Source organism: Tetranychus urticae, chromosome 3 (assembly GCF_039701765.1).
Source record: "Tetranychus urticae isolate SD_2017Ah chromosome 3, NJAU_TeUrti_SD_1.0, whole genome shotgun sequence".
In the NCBI taxonomy this organism is placed as follows: domain Eukaryota; kingdom Metazoa; phylum Arthropoda; class Arachnida; order Trombidiformes; family Tetranychidae; genus Tetranychus; species Tetranychus urticae.
In genome coordinates this window covers 9,435,623-9,457,804 of record NC_142960.1, presented here as the reverse complement: position 1 = coordinate 9,457,804, position 22,182 = coordinate 9,435,623, and the positions used below count along the sequence as shown (strand labels likewise).

At 32.9% G+C, this 22,182-nt stretch overlaps 6 protein-coding genes across 7 annotated transcripts; 5 read left to right on the top strand and 1 right to left on the bottom strand.

Moving 5' to 3' along the window:
- Positions 1-562: 562 nt before the first annotated feature.
- LOC107369301 (plasma alpha-L-fucosidase) lies at positions 563-2,682 on the top strand. The gene is made up of 6 exons (XM_015937263.3): positions 563-1,235; positions 1,355-1,482; positions 1,559-1,692; positions 1,758-1,988; positions 2,046-2,216; positions 2,296-2,682. Exons 1-6 carry the CDS (start codon positions 773-775, stop codon positions 2,549-2,551), a joined length of 1,383 nt encoding a protein of 460 aa, XP_015792749.1. The 5' UTR covers positions 563-772; the 3' UTR covers positions 2,552-2,682.
- A 973-nt stretch (positions 2,683-3,655) lies between these two features.
- Positions 3,656-5,796, top strand: LOC107369299 (plasma alpha-L-fucosidase). The gene is made up of 6 exons (XM_015937261.3): positions 3,656-4,137; positions 4,260-4,387; positions 4,452-4,585; positions 4,834-5,064; positions 5,141-5,311; positions 5,376-5,796. Exons 1-6 carry the CDS (start codon positions 3,675-3,677, stop codon positions 5,635-5,637), a joined length of 1,389 nt encoding a protein of 462 aa, XP_015792747.1. The 5' UTR covers positions 3,656-3,674; the 3' UTR covers positions 5,638-5,796.
- Positions 5,797-6,334: 538 nt separating this feature from the next.
- Positions 6,335-7,132, top strand: LOC107369361 (NPC intracellular cholesterol transporter 2 homolog a). The gene is made up of 2 exons (XM_015937328.3): positions 6,335-6,604; positions 6,691-7,132. The coding sequence occupies exons 1-2, from the start codon at positions 6,397-6,399 to the stop codon at positions 6,963-6,965; spliced, it is 483 nt and encodes a 160-aa protein (XP_015792814.1). The 5' UTR covers positions 6,335-6,396; the 3' UTR covers positions 6,966-7,132.
- Positions 7,133-8,078: 946 nt separating this feature from the next.
- On the top strand, positions 8,079-9,493 carry mRpL18 (mitochondrial ribosomal protein L18). The gene is made up of 4 exons (XM_015937323.3): positions 8,079-8,386; positions 8,462-8,575; positions 8,667-8,784; positions 8,938-9,493. The coding sequence occupies exons 1-4, from the start codon at positions 8,145-8,147 to the stop codon at positions 9,025-9,027; spliced, it is 564 nt and encodes a 187-aa protein (XP_015792809.1). The 5' UTR covers positions 8,079-8,144; the 3' UTR covers positions 9,028-9,493.
- Positions 9,494-9,636: 143 nt separating this feature from the next.
- On the top strand, positions 9,637-12,478 carry LOC107369302 (uncharacterized). Its single transcript, XM_015937264.3, has 3 exons — positions 9,637-9,804; positions 10,107-11,095; positions 11,325-12,478. Exons 2-3 carry the CDS (start codon positions 10,435-10,437, stop codon positions 11,951-11,953), a joined length of 1,290 nt encoding a protein of 429 aa, XP_015792750.1. The 5' UTR covers positions 9,637-9,804; positions 10,107-10,434; the 3' UTR covers positions 11,954-12,478.
- Positions 12,463-19,067, bottom strand: LOC107369337 (uncharacterized). Of its 2 annotated transcripts, none has more exons than XM_025162299.2 (10): positions 18,971-19,067; positions 18,822-18,905; positions 18,686-18,754; positions 18,445-18,618; positions 18,302-18,376; positions 18,036-18,215; positions 17,887-17,961; positions 13,049-13,228; positions 12,905-12,979; positions 12,463-12,811 (listed from the first exon to the last, which is right to left on the bottom strand). In XM_025162299.2, the coding sequence occupies exons 1-10, from the start codon at positions 19,008-19,010 to the stop codon at positions 12,657-12,659; spliced, it is 1,107 nt and encodes a 368-aa protein (XP_025018067.1). In that variant the 5' UTR covers positions 19,011-19,067; the 3' UTR covers positions 12,463-12,656. The 2 variants fall into 2 exon arrangements, with proteins under 2 accessions (XP_025018067.1, XP_089125832.1); XM_089269706.1 differs by lacking the exon at positions 17,887-17,961 and adding an exon at positions 13,316-13,390.
- Positions 19,068-22,182: the final 3,115 nt, after the last annotated feature.

The window sequence follows — 22,182 nt, the reverse complement described above, 5'->3', positions numbered from 1 at the left end:
GAACAAAGATTCAGCTCAACTAAATCTGTTTTTCAAACTGTACTTGTTAACCGAACGATACATTGCTGAGCTGCTGAGCAAACTTTAGTTCTGGAAAGGTTAAATGATGTTAGTATTCAAGTTTGAAACAGAGACTCAATCAGCTACTTTTAAATGCCTAATTTTGCTAATTAATTTATTTTTTTCACTCTCTTTTTTTACTTGTCGATCAAAGACCACAGATCAATGTGACTTGAATCTTTATCTATAAAATAATCAGTGTAAACAAAGAGTCATTGAAAGAATTAAACAATTAAATGATAATGTTGATGTCAATTCGTCAGTTTAACGTATTTTGTTATTCTTCCATTGTAAAAAGGTAATCTTACCAATAACCAATCTTATCCATGAGATGAGACAACAAAACATTACACTTCTAACAATACTGTAACAAACTTGGACAAGATTGATTGACAAAGATTGCTTATTTGTTTTTGTATTATCGTAAAGTTATTTATCAAATGTTATTACAATAACCTTTCATTATCATCATAATAACCATCATTTACTATAAATCAATTTCTACCTCTTCAAGCCATAGGATTTTTAAATTTTGTTGTTTATAAAAATGATTCCATCGACATAACAGTTATTTTCATTTACCTGGTAATAAAGTTGAAATTGACGAACAACTGTAAAATTGGATAAACGGGCAATTCGTAATATTAATTCATCTCTAATTGTGACTTTAAATCAATCTCTTGAAATTTCAAATAATCACCGGTTAATAAAGATGTTAGGCAAATATTGTTTGCTATTGATATTTTCATGTCTCTTTGCTGTGCGATCATCTGTTCACTCACGCCGCTATAAGCCAACATGGGAATCAATTGATTCGCGACCTTTACCTGAATGGTATGATAATTCAAAAATTGGAATATTCATTCACTGGGGAGTTTTCTCAGTTCCTGCAAAGCAAAGTGAATGGTTCTGGTGGGACTGGAAGGGACTTAATAACCAAAAACTGATTGACTATATGTCACTATATTACAAACCCAACTTTTCTTATGCCGAGTTTGCTCCTTCATTTACCGCTAAGCATTATAATCCCGATTATTGGGCCTCAGTTTTCAAAGCTGCTGGAGCCAGATACGTGGTATTGACGAGTAAACATCATGAAGGGTTCACTTTGTGGCCATCTAAAACCTCCTGGAATTGGAATGCAATGGATATAGGACCTAAACGTGATTTAGTTGGTAAGCTTGATATATTTCATTTTAATCATTCATACAACTTTAGCATGTAAAAGTAGGGTTAATTAATGTTAAACACGTCACAGTATCAAATTATTTATTTTCTTTACAATGTTGATTAGGTGAATTGGCCACTGCGATTCGTAAAACTGACATCAGATTTGGACTCTACCACTCGCTGTATGAATGGTTTAATCCCTTATTTTTGAGCGACCAAGCTAACAATTTTAGTACCCAATTATTCCCTAAAGTACTATTAATAATATATTCATTGAAATATGAGTTTAATTTTTTAACTTATCTCTGAATCTCTGATTAAATGGCAGACTAAAACTATTCCTGAACTGTATGACTTGGTGAACACTTATAAGCCAGAGATAATTTGGTCAGATGGAGATTGGAATGCCACCGATGAATACTGGACCTCAAAGGAATGGATTGCTTGGCTGTATAATGAAAGGTAAGCAAAAGTAATTGAACGACTCACCTCATTATACTAATCATGGTCTATTCTAATTTATATAGTCCTGTCAAAGACACGGTTGTTATCAATGATCGTTGGGGAAGCGGAATCATCTGCAATCACGGAGGTTACCTTACATGTTCAGATCGTTTTCTTCCTGGATCTTTACAACAAAGAAAATGGGAAAATGCAATGACTTTAGATAGACATTCTTGGGGTTACGTTAAGCAATCAACAACCGCTGATTATTTGACTTATAAAGAAATCATTGCTACACTGGTTAAAACTATCAGGTTAGTATAATTTTAAACATCGATATTGACTTTAATCAATTTATATTATTTCAACAGCTATGGAGGTAACTTGTTGATCAATGTTGGACCAACCGCGGAAGGAACTCTGCCCCCAATTATGGAGGAAAGGTTACGGCAAATGGGTAATTGGTTAAAGGCTAATGGAGAGGCGATTTACAATACTCAACCCTGGGTATATCAAAATGATACCTTAACCAAAGATGTTTAGTGAGTAGTAACAAAATGAAATCAATCGCTCAATTTTTCATCAATCAAAGACTCATAATTTTTTTATCCTTATCGACAGCTATACTGAACCTAAATACTCGGAGGAATCATCAGCTTATGCGATATTTTTGGATTGGCCAGCAAACAACCATCTAGAGCTTGGTGCAGTTTCTGCAAACGGTAACAAAACAGAGATCAATTTCATCGGGGCTGATGGTAGTTATACGCCTTTGGTTTGGTCTAAACGTGGTTCGCATATCATTGTCCACCTCAATCCAATTATTTCGGATCTTTGGGGTTGGGTACTTGTATTATCCCATGTTGTTCCGATATAGTTGATCTAATCACCATTTGACTATTGTATTGATGATCATTTCTGTTTCCTATTTTGTATGTTTACGTGTTTCCTTTATTATAACAAGCGACTTTAAATAAATAGAAATGATAAACCATTTTCTTTAATTAATTGCTTATTCTGAAAAACACTCAAGAGTCTATTTAGCACTCTTTAATCTTTAGTCAAAGTCAGTGTCAGCTGAATTGATAACTTCATCTCTAATCATTTGTACAAACGGTTAGAAACGAGCTAATGAGCGTCAATAAATTTTCAAACAGTCATTTTTATTGCTGACTTTTCAATACTATCAATTGTTAAATATTTAATCAGATATACATTACATCAACTAATCAGCGCGTTTTTTGTAACTTCGGGTAACTACAAATATGATCAAATACAATTTACAATTATGCTGTGATTCATTTGTTTTTGACGATATAATAAATTGAATTTAAACATGAAAGTACTTCAAAATCTGCATTTTACAGATCAATCTATTTTCAATGGTTGTAAACATAATTCATTTAAAAGAGGTAACAAGTTGATTAGCTATACCTGTTGAAAATACAATAAACTGTACAATAAACTTTTTAATGTTTGAATAGCATCACTCGTTTTAAATGCTAATCTAAAGATCACTTAATAAACAACAAGCAACATGTCTTTGAACTTGTAATTGCCTGTGCTTTTCAAATCACTGTTAATCTTATTTGAACAATCTTTAAAAATCTTAACATTGATGTATAAAGCCTTTTTCCTGAACAATGTTGGCATTATCATTGCTACTAATAGCTAAATCATCTAATCAAATCAAACAGATCTTCTAAACAATAACTTAACGGTGGTAATGATCAAAATTATTTGGAAACAATTCTTTTGATTCACAATCTTATGACAAAAACATTGGGACCGCTCCAGGTTTAGATAGCACTCACATTGTCAGTGTTATTGTATGATTTTTTAAGATATAGTTCTTCTTGGTAAATAGACAATAACAAATAAAACAATACATATGATTGAATTATTAATAATAAGAAGTAATATCTCGCGTTAGTTGTATTATTTAACCAGGAAATATTTGTTAGATGAATTAGTTGCTTGGGATTCATCACTTCACAATAATGTCACAATTTGTTGGTTTACTTGTTTTGCTATGTTCCATAGGAATCCAAACTTCAGCAGTACCCAACACTAAATATGAACCAACATGGGATTCAATTGATTCTCGACCATTACCCAGTTGGTATGACGATTCAAAGATAGGAATCTTTATCCATTGGGGTCTTTTCTCGGTTCCAGCTTTTAAAAGTGAATGGTTCTGGTACTATTGGCAAAACAATAAAGAAGATGATTGTGTTCAATACATGGAGAAAAATTTCAAACCCAATTTTACTTACCCAGAGTTTGCTCCTTCATTCACCGCTAAACACTATAATCCCGATTATTGGGCCTCAGTTTTCAACGCTTCTGGAGCTAAATACGTAGTATTGACGACTAAGCATCATGAAGGGTTCACTTTATGGCCATCGAAAACCTCCTGGAATTGGAATGCAATGGATGTAGGACCTAAACGTGATTTAGTTGGTAATAAATAATTAAAAAATTTAGTTATGCTTGACAATGTTCACTATTGTTTGAAATTGTAAATGTGAAAGGTTGGTTTTTAATCGGTCCCTTTCATTCCATTTTTTATTTATAAACAATAGGTGAACTTGCTACTGCAATCAGAAAGACTGACCTTCGATTTGGACTGTATCATTCGTTATTTGAATGGTTCAACCCGCTTTTTTTACTCGATCAAGCCAACAATTATACTACAAATTTCTACTCTCATGTAAGTCATATTTAACTTTAATTGATGCCTTTTTCATAATTTTATTTCTATTCTTGTTTAACAGGGAAAAACCGTCCCAGAGCTTTACGATATTGTTAATACTTACAAACCAGAAGTGATCTGGTCTGACGGTGATCAGGGAGCACCAGATGCTTACTGGACTGCCAGAGATTTTATTGCATGGCTCTATAATGAAAGGTAAAGATAATTTTCAAAACTGCTATTCACTGTAATTATTTTGTGTTATCATTGCAGTTTTTCAGCTGAGAACAAGTGAACCTGTTCTTTGAGTGATATGAATACTCTGTTTGAAGTTGACTATCTTTTTATATATTTAGACTTTAGATTAACGCTAACTCTTATGATAGCAAATTATTATTTTAATGAGAAAGATAATAATGCGTTTATATATTGTAAATCCTATTCTTTATACTCTTCTAATCTAGTCCGGTTAAAGACACTGTTGTTATCAATGATCGCTGGGGAGATGGAATAATGTGTAACCATGGAGGATTCTTAACATGTGATGATCGTTATTTACCTGGAACGTTACAAAAAAGGAAATGGGAAAATGCAATGACAATTGATAAAAACTCCTGGGGTTATGTTCGTACTTCAACAATCAATGACTATTTGACCAACCAAGAAGTTATCTCAACTCTTGTCAAAACTGTTAGGTAATTAAAATTTGCATTATCATGGCGATCTCATTTTTAATTGCTTCCTTCGTAATTAATCGTACTCAAAATTTAGCTACGGTGGTAACATGTTGATAAATATTGGACCAACGGCTGAAGGTACATTGCCTCCAGTCATGGAAGAAAGATTGAGACAAATGGGTAATTGGCTTGCAGTTAATGGCCAAGCAATTTATAACACTCAACCTTGGGTTTATCAAAACGATTCCTTAACCGAGAATATTTAGTAAGTGTAATTGGAATATCGATAGATTTGCTCACAACTGATCATAATTTTTCTCATTCTACAGCTACACTGAACCTAAAATATCTGAAATCCCGACTGTTTATGCCATTTTACTGGACTGGCCAAAAAGTAACCTCATCAACCTTGGATCACTTTATGGTAAATTCAAGTCCACACAGGTTCAAATGATTTCCCCTGATGGCTCCTTAATAGATTTAACTTGGTACAATGATGTTGACAAAAAATTCCGAATCAATTTGAAGCCTGTAATCTCCGATCTTTACGGTTGGGTTTTGAAGATTACTAACCCAATTATAAGAAAATGAAATTGCTAAGTACAATGTGAAACACATCTTAGTAGCTGGTAAATATTTGTTTAAATATTACCTTAAATTTCTTATAAAAGACCTTTTGTAAATCAGTTACGCTTTCTATTGATCTTATATTGATGTAAAACACTCAATAAAAGTTAATTTCGCTATTAATTAGTTCGAGTGACTCTTGAATATACATCAAGAGGAATTCAGTGCAATCAGATGTTAATCTTACTTTGAGATAATTTAGGTTTATCAACTACTTTACTAGTATTTACCATATTCGTGGAAAAAAAATTGTAAATATGAAAAGTCTATTCTGACGTAATTTAATTGTTATCTTTGAATTGTTTTCAGTTTGAAAGTGTTCATTTTGGTAACAAGGTTAAAGTAATTAAAGTTTATTTGCTACTATTTAGTGAAAACAACAGCAACAAAAAACTCATTTCACTTTGAGGAGACAAAAAAGCAAAAAACCGGAAATTTTATCAATACTTAAACAGTTTTATCGGTTGAAATCAAGCAAATGAGCATCTTATTTTCTGGCCAGCAGAACTGATTCGCTTAGATTTGTCATTTTCACATTTTGTTTCTCCAAGCAATTTAATTGTTGAGCTGACTTGGTCTGATTTCAACAGCCAACTCCTTATAACAATCAGATCAAAGCTCTTTGTAAATAAACTCCATTCTTCATACTTTAACATTCACTGGTTGTGGCTTCATCGGACATCATTTGCTAAACAACTAAACAATTCATCAGTAAATATAATCATGGCTAATCATCTGTATAATACTTTTTCACTTGTGTTGATTGTTTGCTTTATGTCCAGCTGTTTGGCAACAATCCTTCGTGACTGTGGCTCTGACAACGGTCGACTTAATAGTTTAACTGTCCCTGGATGTACATTCAACGATGATGAGGATAAATGTGTTTTGGTGAAAGGTGAAACAGCCTCAATGACAGCTGATTTTCAAACCTGTAAGTATTTAAAATTAACCTTATTTTTTGTTGAAATTTATTCACAAAAGGTTGATCAGAAGAAACTAACTACTTTTACTGTTTAGATAACCAAACTGCCAAGGCTGATGTCAAAATTTGGGGCATCTTAATGAGAACTGTTAAAGTACCTTTTTCCATTGCTTCTGACGCTTGTACCAATTGGGGAGTTAAATGTCCAATCGAAGCCAACTCTGTTTCAACCATGACAATCAGTTTACCAGTCAAGAATGAATATCCATCGATCCCAGTTGACATTGAGATTTCTTTGATGGACGATGAAAATAAATCCATTTTCTGTGTCAAATTTGCAGCTGTACTCAAACCCAAATCTAAAGCATAATAATCGCCAGTGAACTATTTGTATATATTTCAAATTGTAACATGATTAATGTGACTGGTTGCTTAAATCGTGATTAAATGAGACAAAAAATATGGAAATATGAGGTTGAAATAAAATGAGAATGCAAATGAACATTATTTTTCAATAAAACAATCTTTTACCTGCCATATTCATCGGGCCTAGTTCCGAGTTATCACTTTTTGTCTTCAAATCTTCAAAATTAACGCGAGAACAAAATCTTTCAAGAAAGCGAAATGAAACTTTTCGCCAAAAAGCTTCTCAAGTGATATATTAGGTCATTCAATAATTCCGCGAGAAAATTATGTTCTTCAGGTTTGATTTTTTTGAGTCTACAGCATATTGATCATCAGACCATTAAGGGCTTGGTATCGGTAGGACAGAGCGTCAGACCCACCCTATGCCGAAAATTAGGCCTTTTTCAAAATTGTCGTTTTTTGGCGACAAAATCGTATTTTTTGGCAATAACTTTCGCCCCGAAGGAATTTTTTTAGGTTTAAATTCAAAAATAAGTCCCTGTAATGCTAGCAAAGAGGGTCGAAAAGTTTTCTGACGAATTTGCAACTCATCTTGGCCAAACAGGCCATTTTTAGCAAATTTCAACTCTTGATTCGAAGCGGTGAATTACTGTATTTTTAGTGTGCTTTTTTGGCCTTTTTATGGAATATTTCAGTAACCATTTTAGTGATTTGAATAAAACTTCATAATATCAGCCTTCAGTGTTGTAGCTTACAAAAAATCATATTAATAGCCAGCAGTAACCTTAAGAACATAATTTTCACGCGGAATTATTGAAGGACCTAATAACGATAGACTTTCAGGTTTGAGACTTGTGATGGGACTTGTTCATTTCACAGACGAAAAACGAGAACTTAGAACGTTAGTGACGTCAATTCCTCTTTCGGTTATTTTAATAAGAAGCTTGGAAGACAAATTTTGATATCAAAGGCAATATTTAATTAAGTTAATAGTTTTCATTACAACTTTTTTTATCATAAAATCAAAAACGGTTGAAAAAAGAGCTTCTAACGTGACATCTATTGGCAATTTTTGTTCTTTCTACATCAGATGTTTTGAATGCTCTTAAAATTTTTCTCGTGTTGAGTTGTTTTGTATTGATTTAATAAGGCTTCCTATTTTTGATTTAATCATTGTAGCGTCATGTCGATCCTTTTCAATACACAAAGGCGTTATTTCGCTGGATACATCACCAAAAGAATCACGCGAGTTCAATCTGATATTGAATTGACTCCGGAAGATGTTGCCAAAGGTCAATCTGGTCCCAATGACTTTCCACCTTCTCAATTAGAGAATCGTAACCCTCGTAATCTTGAACAGTTGAGTTTTGAGGTCAAACCTCTAGGCTGGGAACTGGATAAAACAGCCAAATGCTTCTGGAATAAGTAAGTCATAGATTTCCAATGATACTTCTAATACAATGTGCTTGAAACTAACTTTGTTAATATTACTCTCAATAGAGTTGTGTTGGAAAAATTCAGGAATCGATACGAAGCGAAACTTATTCACCATTCTGGCCGCGTCATAATTAGAGCGTCTACTGATGAGGATGGAGTAGCATCTCAGCTTAATAGGTGATTAGGAATCCTTCCGAAGTTGTTTTATTATTTTTAATTTCCTCAATTGTCAAAGTGCATTGCTTAACCTTTTTCCTTTTTATTTCAGTTTAATAGATATGGAAGCAGTCGAAAACTTGGGCCAGATTTTAGCAAGAAGGTGTTTAGAAGGCGGTATTTTGTACGCATTCAATGGCATCACACCGGAACAATTACAATCACCAAAGGTACTTTACTTTTGAATCAATTTATAGTTTGGAAGTTTAGTCAAATCGATTTAAATACTCTGATATTTAAGATAATTCAATTTTAAAAATTATATTCTCTTTTATCTTAATCTAATTTGTCAAAAAATTAATTCATACTCTTACTCTCTACAGACTGTTGCATTTCTCGATGGTATAACCAAATCTGGACTCAGTTTAAGAGAACCTTTATTCATATGGCCAAGAAGAAGAAGGGATCTTTAATCATCTCCATCCCAATCATTTAGTTTACTTTTTCAATTTTTCGCAATTAAATTTGCATTTGTATCTTTGATTAAATTAATTAGCTAGAGGAATGTCATTATTGAGAAAAATGAAGACTATTTTACATTTCAAATTAACCAAAATCTAAAGAATAACTCGTCAATAACTCATGCATGTTATCACCTGTAATATGATGGATGTCACTGGATTTTAATCACGTTACATAAACACATACATGTTAATCATGTTACAATCATTTTGAACAAAAGGACAAATAGTAAAAGTCATACTCTTTGCAAAAGGGTCTGTAGTAAAGGACAAACTAATCCAACTGTTGTTTCAAAATGAGCCATAATTGAATTATTCATCAATTCTGGGTAACTTTTATAAAAGTTGAAACGTTTTGAAAGTCAATTTTTGCTCTAAAAATATCCTGATTTATTAAACAATCAAATTCTGTTAACGATATACTGAAGGACCGAGGGTAAAGGTTATTTAAATAACGTTCCCGCCATCACAGAGTCTGTCTTTCTTCTCATTGGACAAGAGACCAGAGATCTTTGGTTTCCATCGGACATTCGGGCCTGGTCAAGTTTTTTGCACTTCTCTTTCTTGTCTTCTCTTTCTTCTGGTCAACCTTTTTTCTGTTAATTTCTTCAATATTTACTAGTTATGAAGGAAAAATAGAGAAAAACATTATCAAGACATTTACTTCAACATTTCAATCTTTCGGTTAAAACAACGGTATTAATAAAATCATCATCAACAGTTACAACAGTAAGACCAAGTTTTTTTCAATAAAGATCATTAATTGTCGACATCCTGTTGATTATAACCCAATTTCATGTCTTTCGTTCTCTCTCATTGAATCTTTCTTACTCTTATTCCTCCTCAATCTGAGTCTTTCTTTCCTTTCTTTTTAACCAATCCCCTCCTTTTACCTTTCAGCTCTCTCTTTCTCTCTCTAAGTTTTTTAAACTCTATATCATCATTTTTTTCCTCTTGAATTCTCGCTCTGATTCTTGAATCTTTTTTTCTTCATTTTATCATCCGGTTCTGAACTTGTTAACCACGTTAAGTCAACATTTTAACTTTTGTAAATCATCTCGAACTGTTTTTGTTATTTTAAAAACCATCGTTTGTGTCTCAAGTTGTTTTGGGTTAGTCTTTGGGTAAGACTCCCGTTGCTTGCCATAGTCAGCTTTTATGTCCATACCTGTTGTTGATGTTTTTTCTTGTTAAAAAAATAAGTTGGGTCGCCATTAGACCTGACCAAAAGCAAAGATAACCAGAGGTTTCTTTGTTTTTTTGTTGTTAGCCTGATTTAGTTGTTACAAATTACAGGATAAGATTGTTTAAATCTAAAGTGACGAATCCAAAAGAGAAAGTTTTGTTTTATTAATTCCAATGGAAGACACTAATTATTTACCCAATGATTATTTTGATCGGACTCCATCTTCAACTACTTGTGATTACAATTATTACAATAATTATGCAATAACAACTCCTACCTTACAGCAACAACAAACTCACCTTCAACAACCACAAACGCAATCGAATCACCAACAACCATCACAGACATCATCACAACTTCAGCAGCTACAACAACCATCACAAACCCAACAGCAACAGCAACAAACTCAAGGTACAACTGGCTTAATCAACCATCATGGTCATCACATTAACCAACAAATTTACCATCCACCTCAACAGCAACAACAGCAACAACAAGCTCAACATCTTCAGCAACTTCATCAACCGGCAACCTATTTAGAAGCTACTTTGCAAAATTACGGTTACAATCAGGTCACTGGAACTGATATTCCAAATTCTGTGACTATTTCAACGGGTAATTACAACAATTATGCTGATTGCTCTGCTGCTACAAATATCAATACATTAAACTATCAGGTAGTTGATTCAATATTAACCAACCAGTGTAATGATAACCAATATAACAACAATGGAAATTATGGCGACTCACAGCAACTCAGCTATGGTTACATTGATAATGGTTTAACTGGTGTTAATACAAATTTTTCAACTCACATGCCTAACATGAAAACGGGTAAGATTAAAAAAATGAACCTTCATTAGTAATCTTAGATTACTAACTCTCCATTATTTGAAAAAATAATGTTAACTCCGATATAAAATAATTATATTGAAGGCCAAGAAAAAATTGCAACCCGTTGAACCCTGCCTTTAATGTGTGTTTGGCAAAAGTTTAATTATAAAGTTGAACTAAAGATGTTTCTTTTTTTTCTTTTTTTACCTGTTACCTCGATTGAAACCAGGTCAGAATCAATTGTTGGTGGTGAAAGAAGAAAGGTTGTCCATCATACCTGCCAGTAACACTAGCATGATCATCAGCAGCACCAAAGAAGACTCCAAACCAGTTAAAGCGATCCGAAAGAAGAAGACCAATCGTAAAAAGGAGCCCAACAATAATAAAAAATCAGCCTCAGGATATGCACATTTTTTCCGAGAACGTCAAGCTCGTATCAAAGAGGAAAATAAAACGGCATCATTCGGCGAAATATCTAAAATCGTTGCTTCTGAATGGGAAGCTCTGTCAATTGATGAAAAGGCTGTCTACAAGAGGATAGCTGAAAATGCCAAGAACGATCAATTTAAGGATATTGCTTTAACTCATGCTATGACCGTTGCCGGAGCAAATTTATCCAATAACAATACTGACAATCAAATAGTTAACAGCAAGGAAATTCCGATGGGACAAAATAATGTTCAAGGCAACATTGGATCCATGATAACTTATCAACAATCGCTACAGCAACAGCAGCAGCAGCAGCAACAACAGGCACATCTAATTCATCATACTCATCAACAACAGCAACACCTTGAGGCCAATTATAATCATGGACAAATTAATTATCAAGTTACTGGAGGACTTTCATATTCCTAAAAAGCTAACAAGTGAAATTTAAAATAATCATCATTCTGACCTCGCTTTCCACCGTAAAGACTCTAAATACTCAAACAAAGACAAAAATAACAAATCAAAGCAATGATGATGAATGATCTCTGGCAAATTTGATCCTTTTGATTTAAGGTGATGAATCAAAACAAAAAACAAAACAACAGATAATCTCAATATAATTCATTTACATATCTTTGCCATCCTCATTAAAGTTTCGGACCTGGTCATACTTTTGGTATCAATCAGTTATTATTATCAATTCCAATTCAGATGCATTCAGTCTGGCTGAAGGAATAATTTATACAAATGCATAAATAATTTACTCATTTGTTTAACAATCATTACTTTTTCTATCTGATCGTTAGAGTTTTCAATTCTGTGTAAAATCAATTGCTCGAGGTGATTTTAGGGAAAAAATGTTTCCAACTGAAATACAAAAGTAAGTATTACAAAACATTGTTGGATTGTTTTAGAAAGAAAAAGATTAAATTAAATTTGCAATTAAATTCACATGGATTTGTTTTATTTAATCATTTAGAGGGTAAATGGATAGAGGTAATTACAGACTCTACAAGTGTGCTGAAGTTATCATAGATAATTGATTTTTGATCAAATATTAATGTAAATTGTGTAGCACATTCAACTGAATTGGTTTGTAATATTTGTCTTCAGGAATATTTCGTCTTCTTTAGCCTTGTGCTAAAGCGATATCAGCAAGAACTTTCAAAAAGTCTTGGGCAAACTTTCCTAAATCTTGTTGACTGAGGTCATTGAAGAGTACGAGTGGGTTGGTAGCTCGCTTTTCAACAACGACTGGAGCTTCAGTTGATTCACTGGATTGGGCTAGATATAATAAGATATAAAAATTTGCAATTAATTCATCATGTTTTCATATTGTGAACAGAATAATATGTTCATCGATAATAGCTAACTTACGTTTGAATTGCTCCAAAAAAGAAAAGAGTTTCTTAAGAGCTTCTTCAGCGTTGTGCTTGGCTTCGTCAGAGAACTCTGATAAAAAAGAATTTAAAAAATAGGTTGAATATTGATATTAATTGAATGATTTCATAAATAACTCACTTTTGAGGTCTTCAGCAATATCTCGCTTTCGTCGACCTTGTCCGGTGGCAATATCAGCAAGAACCTTCAACAAAGTTTGAGCAAACTGAGCTGGGTCATCGAGATCATTGATGAGTTGAAGTGGGTTGGTGGCTCGCTTTTCAACAACGACTGAAGCTTCAGTTGATTCACTGGATTGAGCTAGTTATAAGAGTTTTAAATTTTACGTCAATTGATTATGTTTGAACAGAATATCTTCTGAATTTTTAAACATAGTGGTTAACTTACGTTTGAATTGTTCCAAGAAAGAGAAAAGCTTCTTAAGAGCTTCTTCAGCATTGTGCTTGGCTTCCTCAGAGAACTCTGATAAAAAGAACCCAAAAGATAGGTTAAAAAGTGATATTTAACAGGAAATATTGAATGAACAACATACTTTTGAGGTCTTCAGCAATATCTCGCTTTCGTCGACCTTGTCCGGTAGCCAAATCGAGCAAAACCTTCAAGAAAGTTTGAGCAAATTGGGCTGGGTCATCGAGATCATTGATGAGTTGAAGTGGGTTGGTGGCTCGCTTAGATACACTGACAGAACCTTCAGCAGATGAGTTCTCTGAAATCAAAACCATTAAATTTTTTGTTCGCTTTCATGTTATAGTCTCATAACTTACTGTTTCCGAAAGCGCTGAGTAAGTTTTTAAGGGCTTCTTGGACCTTTTCATTGAAAGTTTGACCGAATTCTGCAATATTTATAAGGAAGATATATCGTTATTTAACTAGCCTAGGTTAATAAAGTTAAATACTTACGTTCAAAAGCATGGAAAGCATTTTGAGTGTTGTTCTGGATATCGTCGATGAAGCTTCGCTTGTTCAATGAACTAGCAGAGGCAGCTGTAAGGAATAGATGGAAAGGGTTAGAAATGATACTTGATACAAGAATTTGAGTTATATCTTACCTCCAATGAAGCAGAGAGCCAAGACAATGGTGAAACGCATTTTGATTAGGTTGATGATGAGAATTCTGTTCGATGAACTATTCTAAACTGGATTATTCCAATGAATGATTATTTCGATGGAAAAGCTACTCTTTTTATACAAATTTTCGTTTGCTTAGCAATGATCCTTTTTCGCATTGAACAATATTTGACATTCAGATGCACCAGGCATTCATTTGTTTAACAATTGAAATGTCAGTCAATTTTCAATCTTTGAAGAGCGACAGTGTTGGTCACAGATTTATGATGCAACGTTGTGATTAAATTAGTCGAACACATGCTTATACCTCATCATGACGATTTATAATTCCCATCATATTGTTTGTCTCCAAGCGCCAGACGCTTCTGCAATTATATTTCAATAGTTTGACTATTCAGTTATTGGGTTGTTACTAAAAAGACACAATTATCACATTTATGCACAAATTGAACAAATGCTGCAAGAAAAATGGGCGAAATCGGGTAAAAATCAATATCTTCCATATCCAGACACTGTTAGTTTATGAGGACAGAAAATCTGAGTCCGTTTGCATGTTTATAAATTTCTCTGATGAAAAGTTTCCAAAAAATCGAGAACAAAGTTGCAACTTCGATCGCTTTTTGTACAAAGATTCTGACAGATTCTGTTATGAAACTCATTTCACTACTGTAACTTACGATGGCTAATGAGAAAATGTACTTATTTTAAGAAATAGAACTTTTCTTTTTCTTTGAAACAGATTAGTTCGATTATTAGTTAAACCGACCATATACTGTGACCATAAGAGTTAGAGAACTAGAACTTATTACTAGTCGATGGAAATTGTTCCTACAGATCATGTATAAAATACTTTTGTCAATGCATCAACAGGTCTCTTGATTTTGGCCATTTACCTAAAAACTTTGAGCGCTGATATTTCGAATATGGTAGCACCTACAGTCATCATTCTTTCACTAATTTAATCCTTCACTAATAAAAAATTCAATTCTATGCAATAATTATCCATTAGCGCATTTTGAGTATGAACTTTGGGTTGTAAATGATCGAGCAACATCTTATTTAACAAAACAAGCTCATAAAAACCCATTTCTTGTTTTTTAAACCAATTTTCTGGTTAAACTTTGAAATGAAATGCAAAAAGTAATGTCCAAGGCTAAAACATTTGAGTTGAGAGTTGAGACTTGGTGGAGTTTGTAGGGGCATGAAAACTGAATCCAATGACACTATTAAATAATGTATCCGATGGACAGTTTTATAGAAAATTGAGGTCAAAGTTTAAACTTCGACCGCCTCTTGTGCAGCTATGGGCGCAGATTTTTCCACAAAACTCATTTTACTAGTGTAACCTTTAATGGTTCATCAGAAAATGTACCTATTTTGAGAAATAACATTTTCTGATTTTTTAAAACAGATCAAGTTCAATTTTAAGTTTAACCGACCTCATTCTGTGATCTTAAGTTTGAGCGAGCTGAAACTTAATATTTGACGATAAAGCTTGTTGGTAAAGATCATGGATTAAATACTTTTTACAATTTAACAACGGTTCTCTTGATTTTGGCCATTGGTCTCAGAACTTTGAACCTCAACATTTCGAGAATGACATCACCTATAATCATTATTCTTTGAGCAAACATTAGCTTTCATTATTATTAATAATATACTGAAAAATTAAATCATTCAAGATCCTGAAATAAAAGTTATTTCATTGTGTTATTTATGTTGTCAGATTTGATACTTGATTTATAAAGTTGAATGGTTACCAAACACAAATCTTATGCGTTAGAAGGATCTTTATTAATAAATGAATTAGCCCAAATTTTATTCAATATTCAGTCAGGTACTGTTTTAGCCCATAATGAAATCTTATGTTCGCTGAAAGAATTATGGTTTTAGGAAATGTTATTCTCGAAATATTGAGGCTAAAAGTTTTTAGGTAAATTACCAAAATCAAGAGACCTGTTGATGTATTGACAAAAGTATTTTATACATGATTTGTAGCAACAATTTCCATCGACTAGTAATAAGTTCTAATTCTCTAATTCTTATGGTCACAGAATACGGTCGGTTTAACTAATAATCATACTAAACTGTTTTAAAGAAAACGGAAAGTTCTATTTCTCAAAATAAGTGCATTTTCTCATTGATCATCGAAAGTTACATCAGTAAAATGAGTTTCATGAAAAAATCTTCTTCCATAATTGCACTAAAGACGATCGAAGATTCAACTTTGACCTCGATTTTCTGGAAAACTATCGACCATACAAACTTTTTAATCGCGCAAATGAGCTCGATTTTTATGTCCCTACAAACCTCCAAAGTCTAAATTAGAAAGAAATTGATTTTAACCCGTTTTTACCTATTTATGTCAATTTGTGCATAAATGTGATAATTGTGCCTTTTTAGTAACAACTCAGCTATTGAATGACTATGAACTTTGTACATCGATTTGGACATTTTGTTAATTTTGACGGATCGGATGTATCGTTAAAGTATCAATGGTTTGTGAAGCTATTGAGGGCAAAATTTTAATGCTTTCAAATGCTAGTTGAGTGCATAAATGGACATTACATTTATTTAGTTCTGTGATTATCTGTATGTTTAAGTTGAAACTGAGTTTCATTGTATTTTTTGTTTTCATGTTTCAGTTAACCAAATGCCATTGTTTGATTTGATTGATTTGAAAAGATGTGACAATTAAATGCAGATCTAGAAGAATCCAATGAGTGTAAGTACATTGGGTATTGAAGCACCGGTGCTTCAATTTTGCTCAAGTAAACCAAGATCAAATGACACTGAAAACGATTGGACTCGAACAAGATAGTTATCGTTCTTTACGGCGCATAGAGTTTGGCACGGCTAAAGTCCCAATGACTTATGTCCACGTCCAAAGCGTAAATGGTAAACTAATAAGGTAGATTTAAGTTACTGTAAGTTAATTTATATGTGATATTATTTTTATTTGTTAGAGTTTAGTTAATTTAATTGAGATGGCTGTTCGAGAAACAAATCAGGAACAAAAAAACCGAAGACCGGCGAAAAAGCTGTTGAAAAATCCACAGCAGCAACATCAAAGCCTCAACCAGCTAAACCCAAAGCACCCAAACCCGATGCTGCTGGAAGCAAAGGAGCACTCGGAAAAGTCTCTGTAACCAAATGGGCCAAGACCTGAGCTAATGACTAAATGGTAAGCTATCAGTTCAATCTGGTAAGGCCAAAACTAAAGCTTTGAAAACTGCTAAGAAAGTGACAAAAGGGTGTCTAACGTGCAAAGAAAGTTAGAGCCAGAGTTCACTTCCATCGACCATGGGTTAAGCATCTCCCAAGGAATCCTAAATATGAACATTCTTTACAATGCTTTATAACTTTAATTTCATGATCTTGAATGATTTAATAATTCAGTAAATTATAGCCGGTTATAATAAATTATAATTTAAATTTGCAATTTGAATTCAAATGAATTTGTTTTATTTAATCATTTAGAAGGCAATTTAGAAGTAATTACAGAAAAATGTTCAGACTACAGAATCTTTATGCTTGTTGCATGAGTTATTATAGATGATAATCAAATATTAATGGAAATTGTGTATCACATTCAACTGAATTGGTTTGTAATATTTGTCTTCAGGAATATTTCGTCTTCTTTAGCCTTGTGCTGTAGCGATATCAGCAAGAACTTTCAAAAAGTCTTGGGCAAACTTTCCTAAATCTTGTTGACTGAGGTCATTGAAGAGTACGAGTGGGTTGGTAGCTCGCTTTTCAACAACGACTGGAGCTTCAGTTGATTCACTGGATTGGGCTAGATATAATAAGATATAAAAATTTGCAGTTAATTGATCATGTTTTCATATTGTGAACAAGAATAATATTTTCATTGATAATGGCTAACTTACGTTTGAATTGTTCCAAGAAAGAAAAGAGCTTCTTAAGAGCTTCTTCAGCGTTGTGCTTGGCTTCGTCAGAGAACTCTAATAAAAAAGAATCCAAGTTGAATCCAGGTTGCATATTGATATTTAACTCAATGATTTGATGAACAACTTACTTTTGAGGTCTTCAGCAATATCTCGCTTTCGTCGACCTTGTCCGGTGGCAATATCAGCAAGAACCTTCAACAAAGTTTGAGCAAACTGAGCTGGGTCATCGAGATCATTGATGAGTTGAAGTGGGTTGGTGGCTCGCTTTTCAACAACGACTGAGGCTTCAGTTGATTCACTGGATTGGGCTAGTTATAAGAGTTTTCAATTTTACATTAATTGATTATATTTAAACGCAATATCTTCTGAATTTTATTTATAGTGATTTACTTACATTTGAATTGCTCCAAGAAAGAAAAGAGCTTCTTGAGAGCTTCTTCAGCGTTGTGTTTGGCTTCCTCAGAGAACTCTAATAAAAAATCCAAAAGATAGGTTAAAAAGTGATATTTAATTGAAAAGATTTGATGAAAAATTTACTTTTGAGGTCTTCAGCAATATCTCGCTTTCGTCGACCTTGTCCGGTAGCCAAATCGAGTAAAACCTTCAAGAAAGTTTGAGCAAATTGGGCTGGGTCATCGAGATCATTGATGAGTTGAAGTGGGTTGGTGGCTCGCTTTTCAACAACAACTGAAGCTTCAGCAGATGAGTTCTCTGGAAATTAATAAAGAACAAAACATTAAATTTTTATTCGCTTTCACGTTATAATCTCATAACTTACTGTTTCCGAAAGCACTGAGTAAGTTTTTAAGGGCTTCTTGGACCTTTTCATTGAAAGTTTGACCGAATTCTGCAATATTTATAAGCATGATATATAGTTATTTGACTAGCTCAGGTTAATAAAGTTGCATACTTACGTTCAAAAGCATGGAAAGCATTTTGAGTGTTGTTTTGGATATCATCGAGGAAGCTTCGCTTGTTCAATGAACTAGCAGAGGCAGCTGTAAGGAATAGATGGAAAGGGTTAGAAATGATACTTGATACAAGAATTTGAGTTATATCTTACCTCCAATGAAGCAGAGAGCCAAGACAATGGTGAAACGCATTTTGATTTAGGTTGAGGATGAGAATTCCGTTCGATGAACTATTCTAAACTGGATTATTCCAATGAATGATTATTTCTATGGAAAAGAAACTCTTTTTATACAGATTCTCGTTTGCTTAGAAATGATACGTTTTCGTATTGAATATTATTTGACATTCAGATGCACCAGGCATTCATTTGTTTAACAATTGAAATGTCAATCAATTTTACAATCCTTGAAGATCAACAGTGTTGGTCACAGATTTATGAGACAACTTTGAGATTAAATTAGTCGTTTACATTTTTATACCTCATCATGACGATTTATAATCCTGCATATTTTAGTCTCCAAGCGCCAGACTCTTTTGCAATTATTAATATATTTCAATAGTTTGACTGTATAGTTATTGTGTTGTTACTAAAAAGACACAATTATCACATTTATGTACAAATTGAACAAATGCTGCAAGAAAAATGGGCGAAATCGGGTAAAAATCAATTTCTTTCAAATCCAAAGTCTATTAGTTTATGAGGACATAAAAACTAGGTCCATTTGCACGATTTAAAAATTTATCTGATGAAAAGTTGCCGAAAAAATCGACTTCAAAATTGAAACTTCGATCGCTTTTTGTAGAACTTTGCGACCAGATTTTGCCGAGAAACTCATTTCTCTGATGAAATTTTGGATGGCTAACGTGAAAATGCATTTATTTTGAGAAATAAAACTTTTCTTTTTCTCCAAAATAGATTATTAGTTCGATTATTAGTTAAACCGACTGCATTCTGTGACCATAAGAATGCGAGAGCTAAAACTTAATATTTGTCAATAAAAGTTGTTGGTACAAATCATGGATCAAATACTTTTGTCAATGTATCAACAGTTCTCTTGATTTCGGACATTGAACTAAAAACTTTGAGCCTCGATATTTCGAGAATGGCATCAAATCCAGTTAAAATTATTTCACTAATTTAATTCAGAACTGATTAATAATCAATTATACTCAATAATTATCCATTAGCGCATTTGAAGTATATTATTTGGGCTGTAAATGATCAAGAAACATCTTATTTAACAAAACAAACTCATAAAAACCCATTTCTTGGTTTTTAAACCACTTTTCTGGTTAAACTTTGAAACGAAATGCGTAAAGTACTGCCCAAGGCTGAAACATTTGAGTTGAGAATTGAAAATCGCCGGGTTTGTAAGAGCAAAGAAACTGTGTCCATTGGTGCTATTAAAAAGTTCATCTGATGAACCGTTTCCTAGAAAATTGAGGTCAAAGTTGAAACTTCGATCGTCTTTTGGACAGTTATGGAAGCAGATTTTTTCACCAAACTATGTTTCCCTGATGTAGTTTTTGATGGAGATTCAGAAAATGGTCTTATATTGAGAAATGGCATTTTCTGTTTCTGTAAAATAGATCAAGTTTAATTTTCGGTTAATCCGACTTAATTCTGTGACCTTATCTATTGACGAGCTGAAACTTATTATTTGTAAATAAGAATTGTTAGCTCACATCATGAATTAAATACTTTCAAAAATTTATCAATAGTTCTCTTGATTTAGTGCCATTGGTCTAAAAACTTCTAACCTCAATATTTCGAAAAGGACCGTTCTAAAATCGTTATTCTTCGACCAAACATTAGATATTCTTATGGACTATAATATATTGAAATATTGAATCATTCAAGATCCTGAAAAGAAAGTTAAAGCATTGTGTGATTCATGTTGATAGATTTGAGACTTGGTTTATAAAGTTGAATGGTTATCAAACACAAATCTTATGCATACGAAAGAATCTTCATCAATAAATGAATTAGCTTGGGTTTATACGGTATTTAATCATATAATGTTGTAGGCCATAATGATCTCTAATGTTTGTTCAGAGAATAATGATTGTAGTTGATGCGATTCTCGAAATATCGAAGCTCAAAGTTTTAAGTCCAATGGCCAAAATCAAGAGAACTATTGAACTATTGTTAAAAGTATTATATCCATGATTTTTCCAACAATTTTTGTGGATAAACAATAAGTTTCATCTCTCTAACTCTTATGGTCACAGAATGCGGTCAGTTTAACTAATAATCGAACTAATCTGTTTTAAAGAAAACGGAAAGTTCTATTCCTCAAAATAAGTTCAATTTGCATTAGCCATTAAAAGTTACATCAATAAAAAAGAGTTTGGTGAAAAGATCTGGTTCCATAGATGACTAAAAGACGATCTAAGTTTCAAATTTGATCTCGATTTTCTTGAAAACTATTGATCAGAGAAACTTTTAAAATGCAAAAATTTACTCATGTCTTATGTCTCTACAAACTTAAAGAGTCGTAAGAAAGAAATTTTTATTATCTCGAAGAAATCTGAGAATCTTTAGAATCAAAGAGTTATGATAGTTGGTTAGATTGATATCTCAATATTTCGAGTATGGTAGCACCTGCAGTCATCATTATTTGACTAATTTAATTCTAAACTAATTAATAATCAATTATACTCAATAATCATCCATTAGCACATTCTAAGTATATTATTTGACCTGTAAATGATCGAGCAACATCTTATTTAACAAAACAAACTCATAAAAACCCATTTTTGGCTTTTAAACCAATTTTCTGGTTAAACATTGAAATGAAATGCGTAAAGTAATGCCCAAGGCTGAAACATTTGAGTTGAGAATTGAAAATTGCATGCACCAACTAGGGGCATGCAATCCCATCCCAATCAATTGAATCCATTGGTACTATTAAATAATTTATCCGATGGACAGTTTTCTAGAAAATCGAGGTCAAAGTTTGAAATTCTAACGCCTTTTGAGCAGCTATGGGTGCAGATTTTTTCACAAAACTCATATCACTAGTGTAACTTTTAATGGTTCATCAGAAAATGTACCTATTTTGAGAAATAACATTTTCTGATTTTTTAAAACAGATCAAGTTCAATTTTAAGTTTAACTGACCTCATTCTGTGATCTCAAGTTTGAGCGAGCTGAAACTTAATATTTGTCGATAAAGCTTGTTGGTAAAGATCATGGATTAAATACTTTTTACAATTTAACAACGGTTCTCTTGATTTTGGCCATTGGTCTCAGAACTTTGAACCTCAATATTCTGAGAATGACATCACCTACAACCCTTTATTCTTTAAGCAAACATTAGCTTTCATTACTATCAATAATATACTGTAATAAAAATTAAA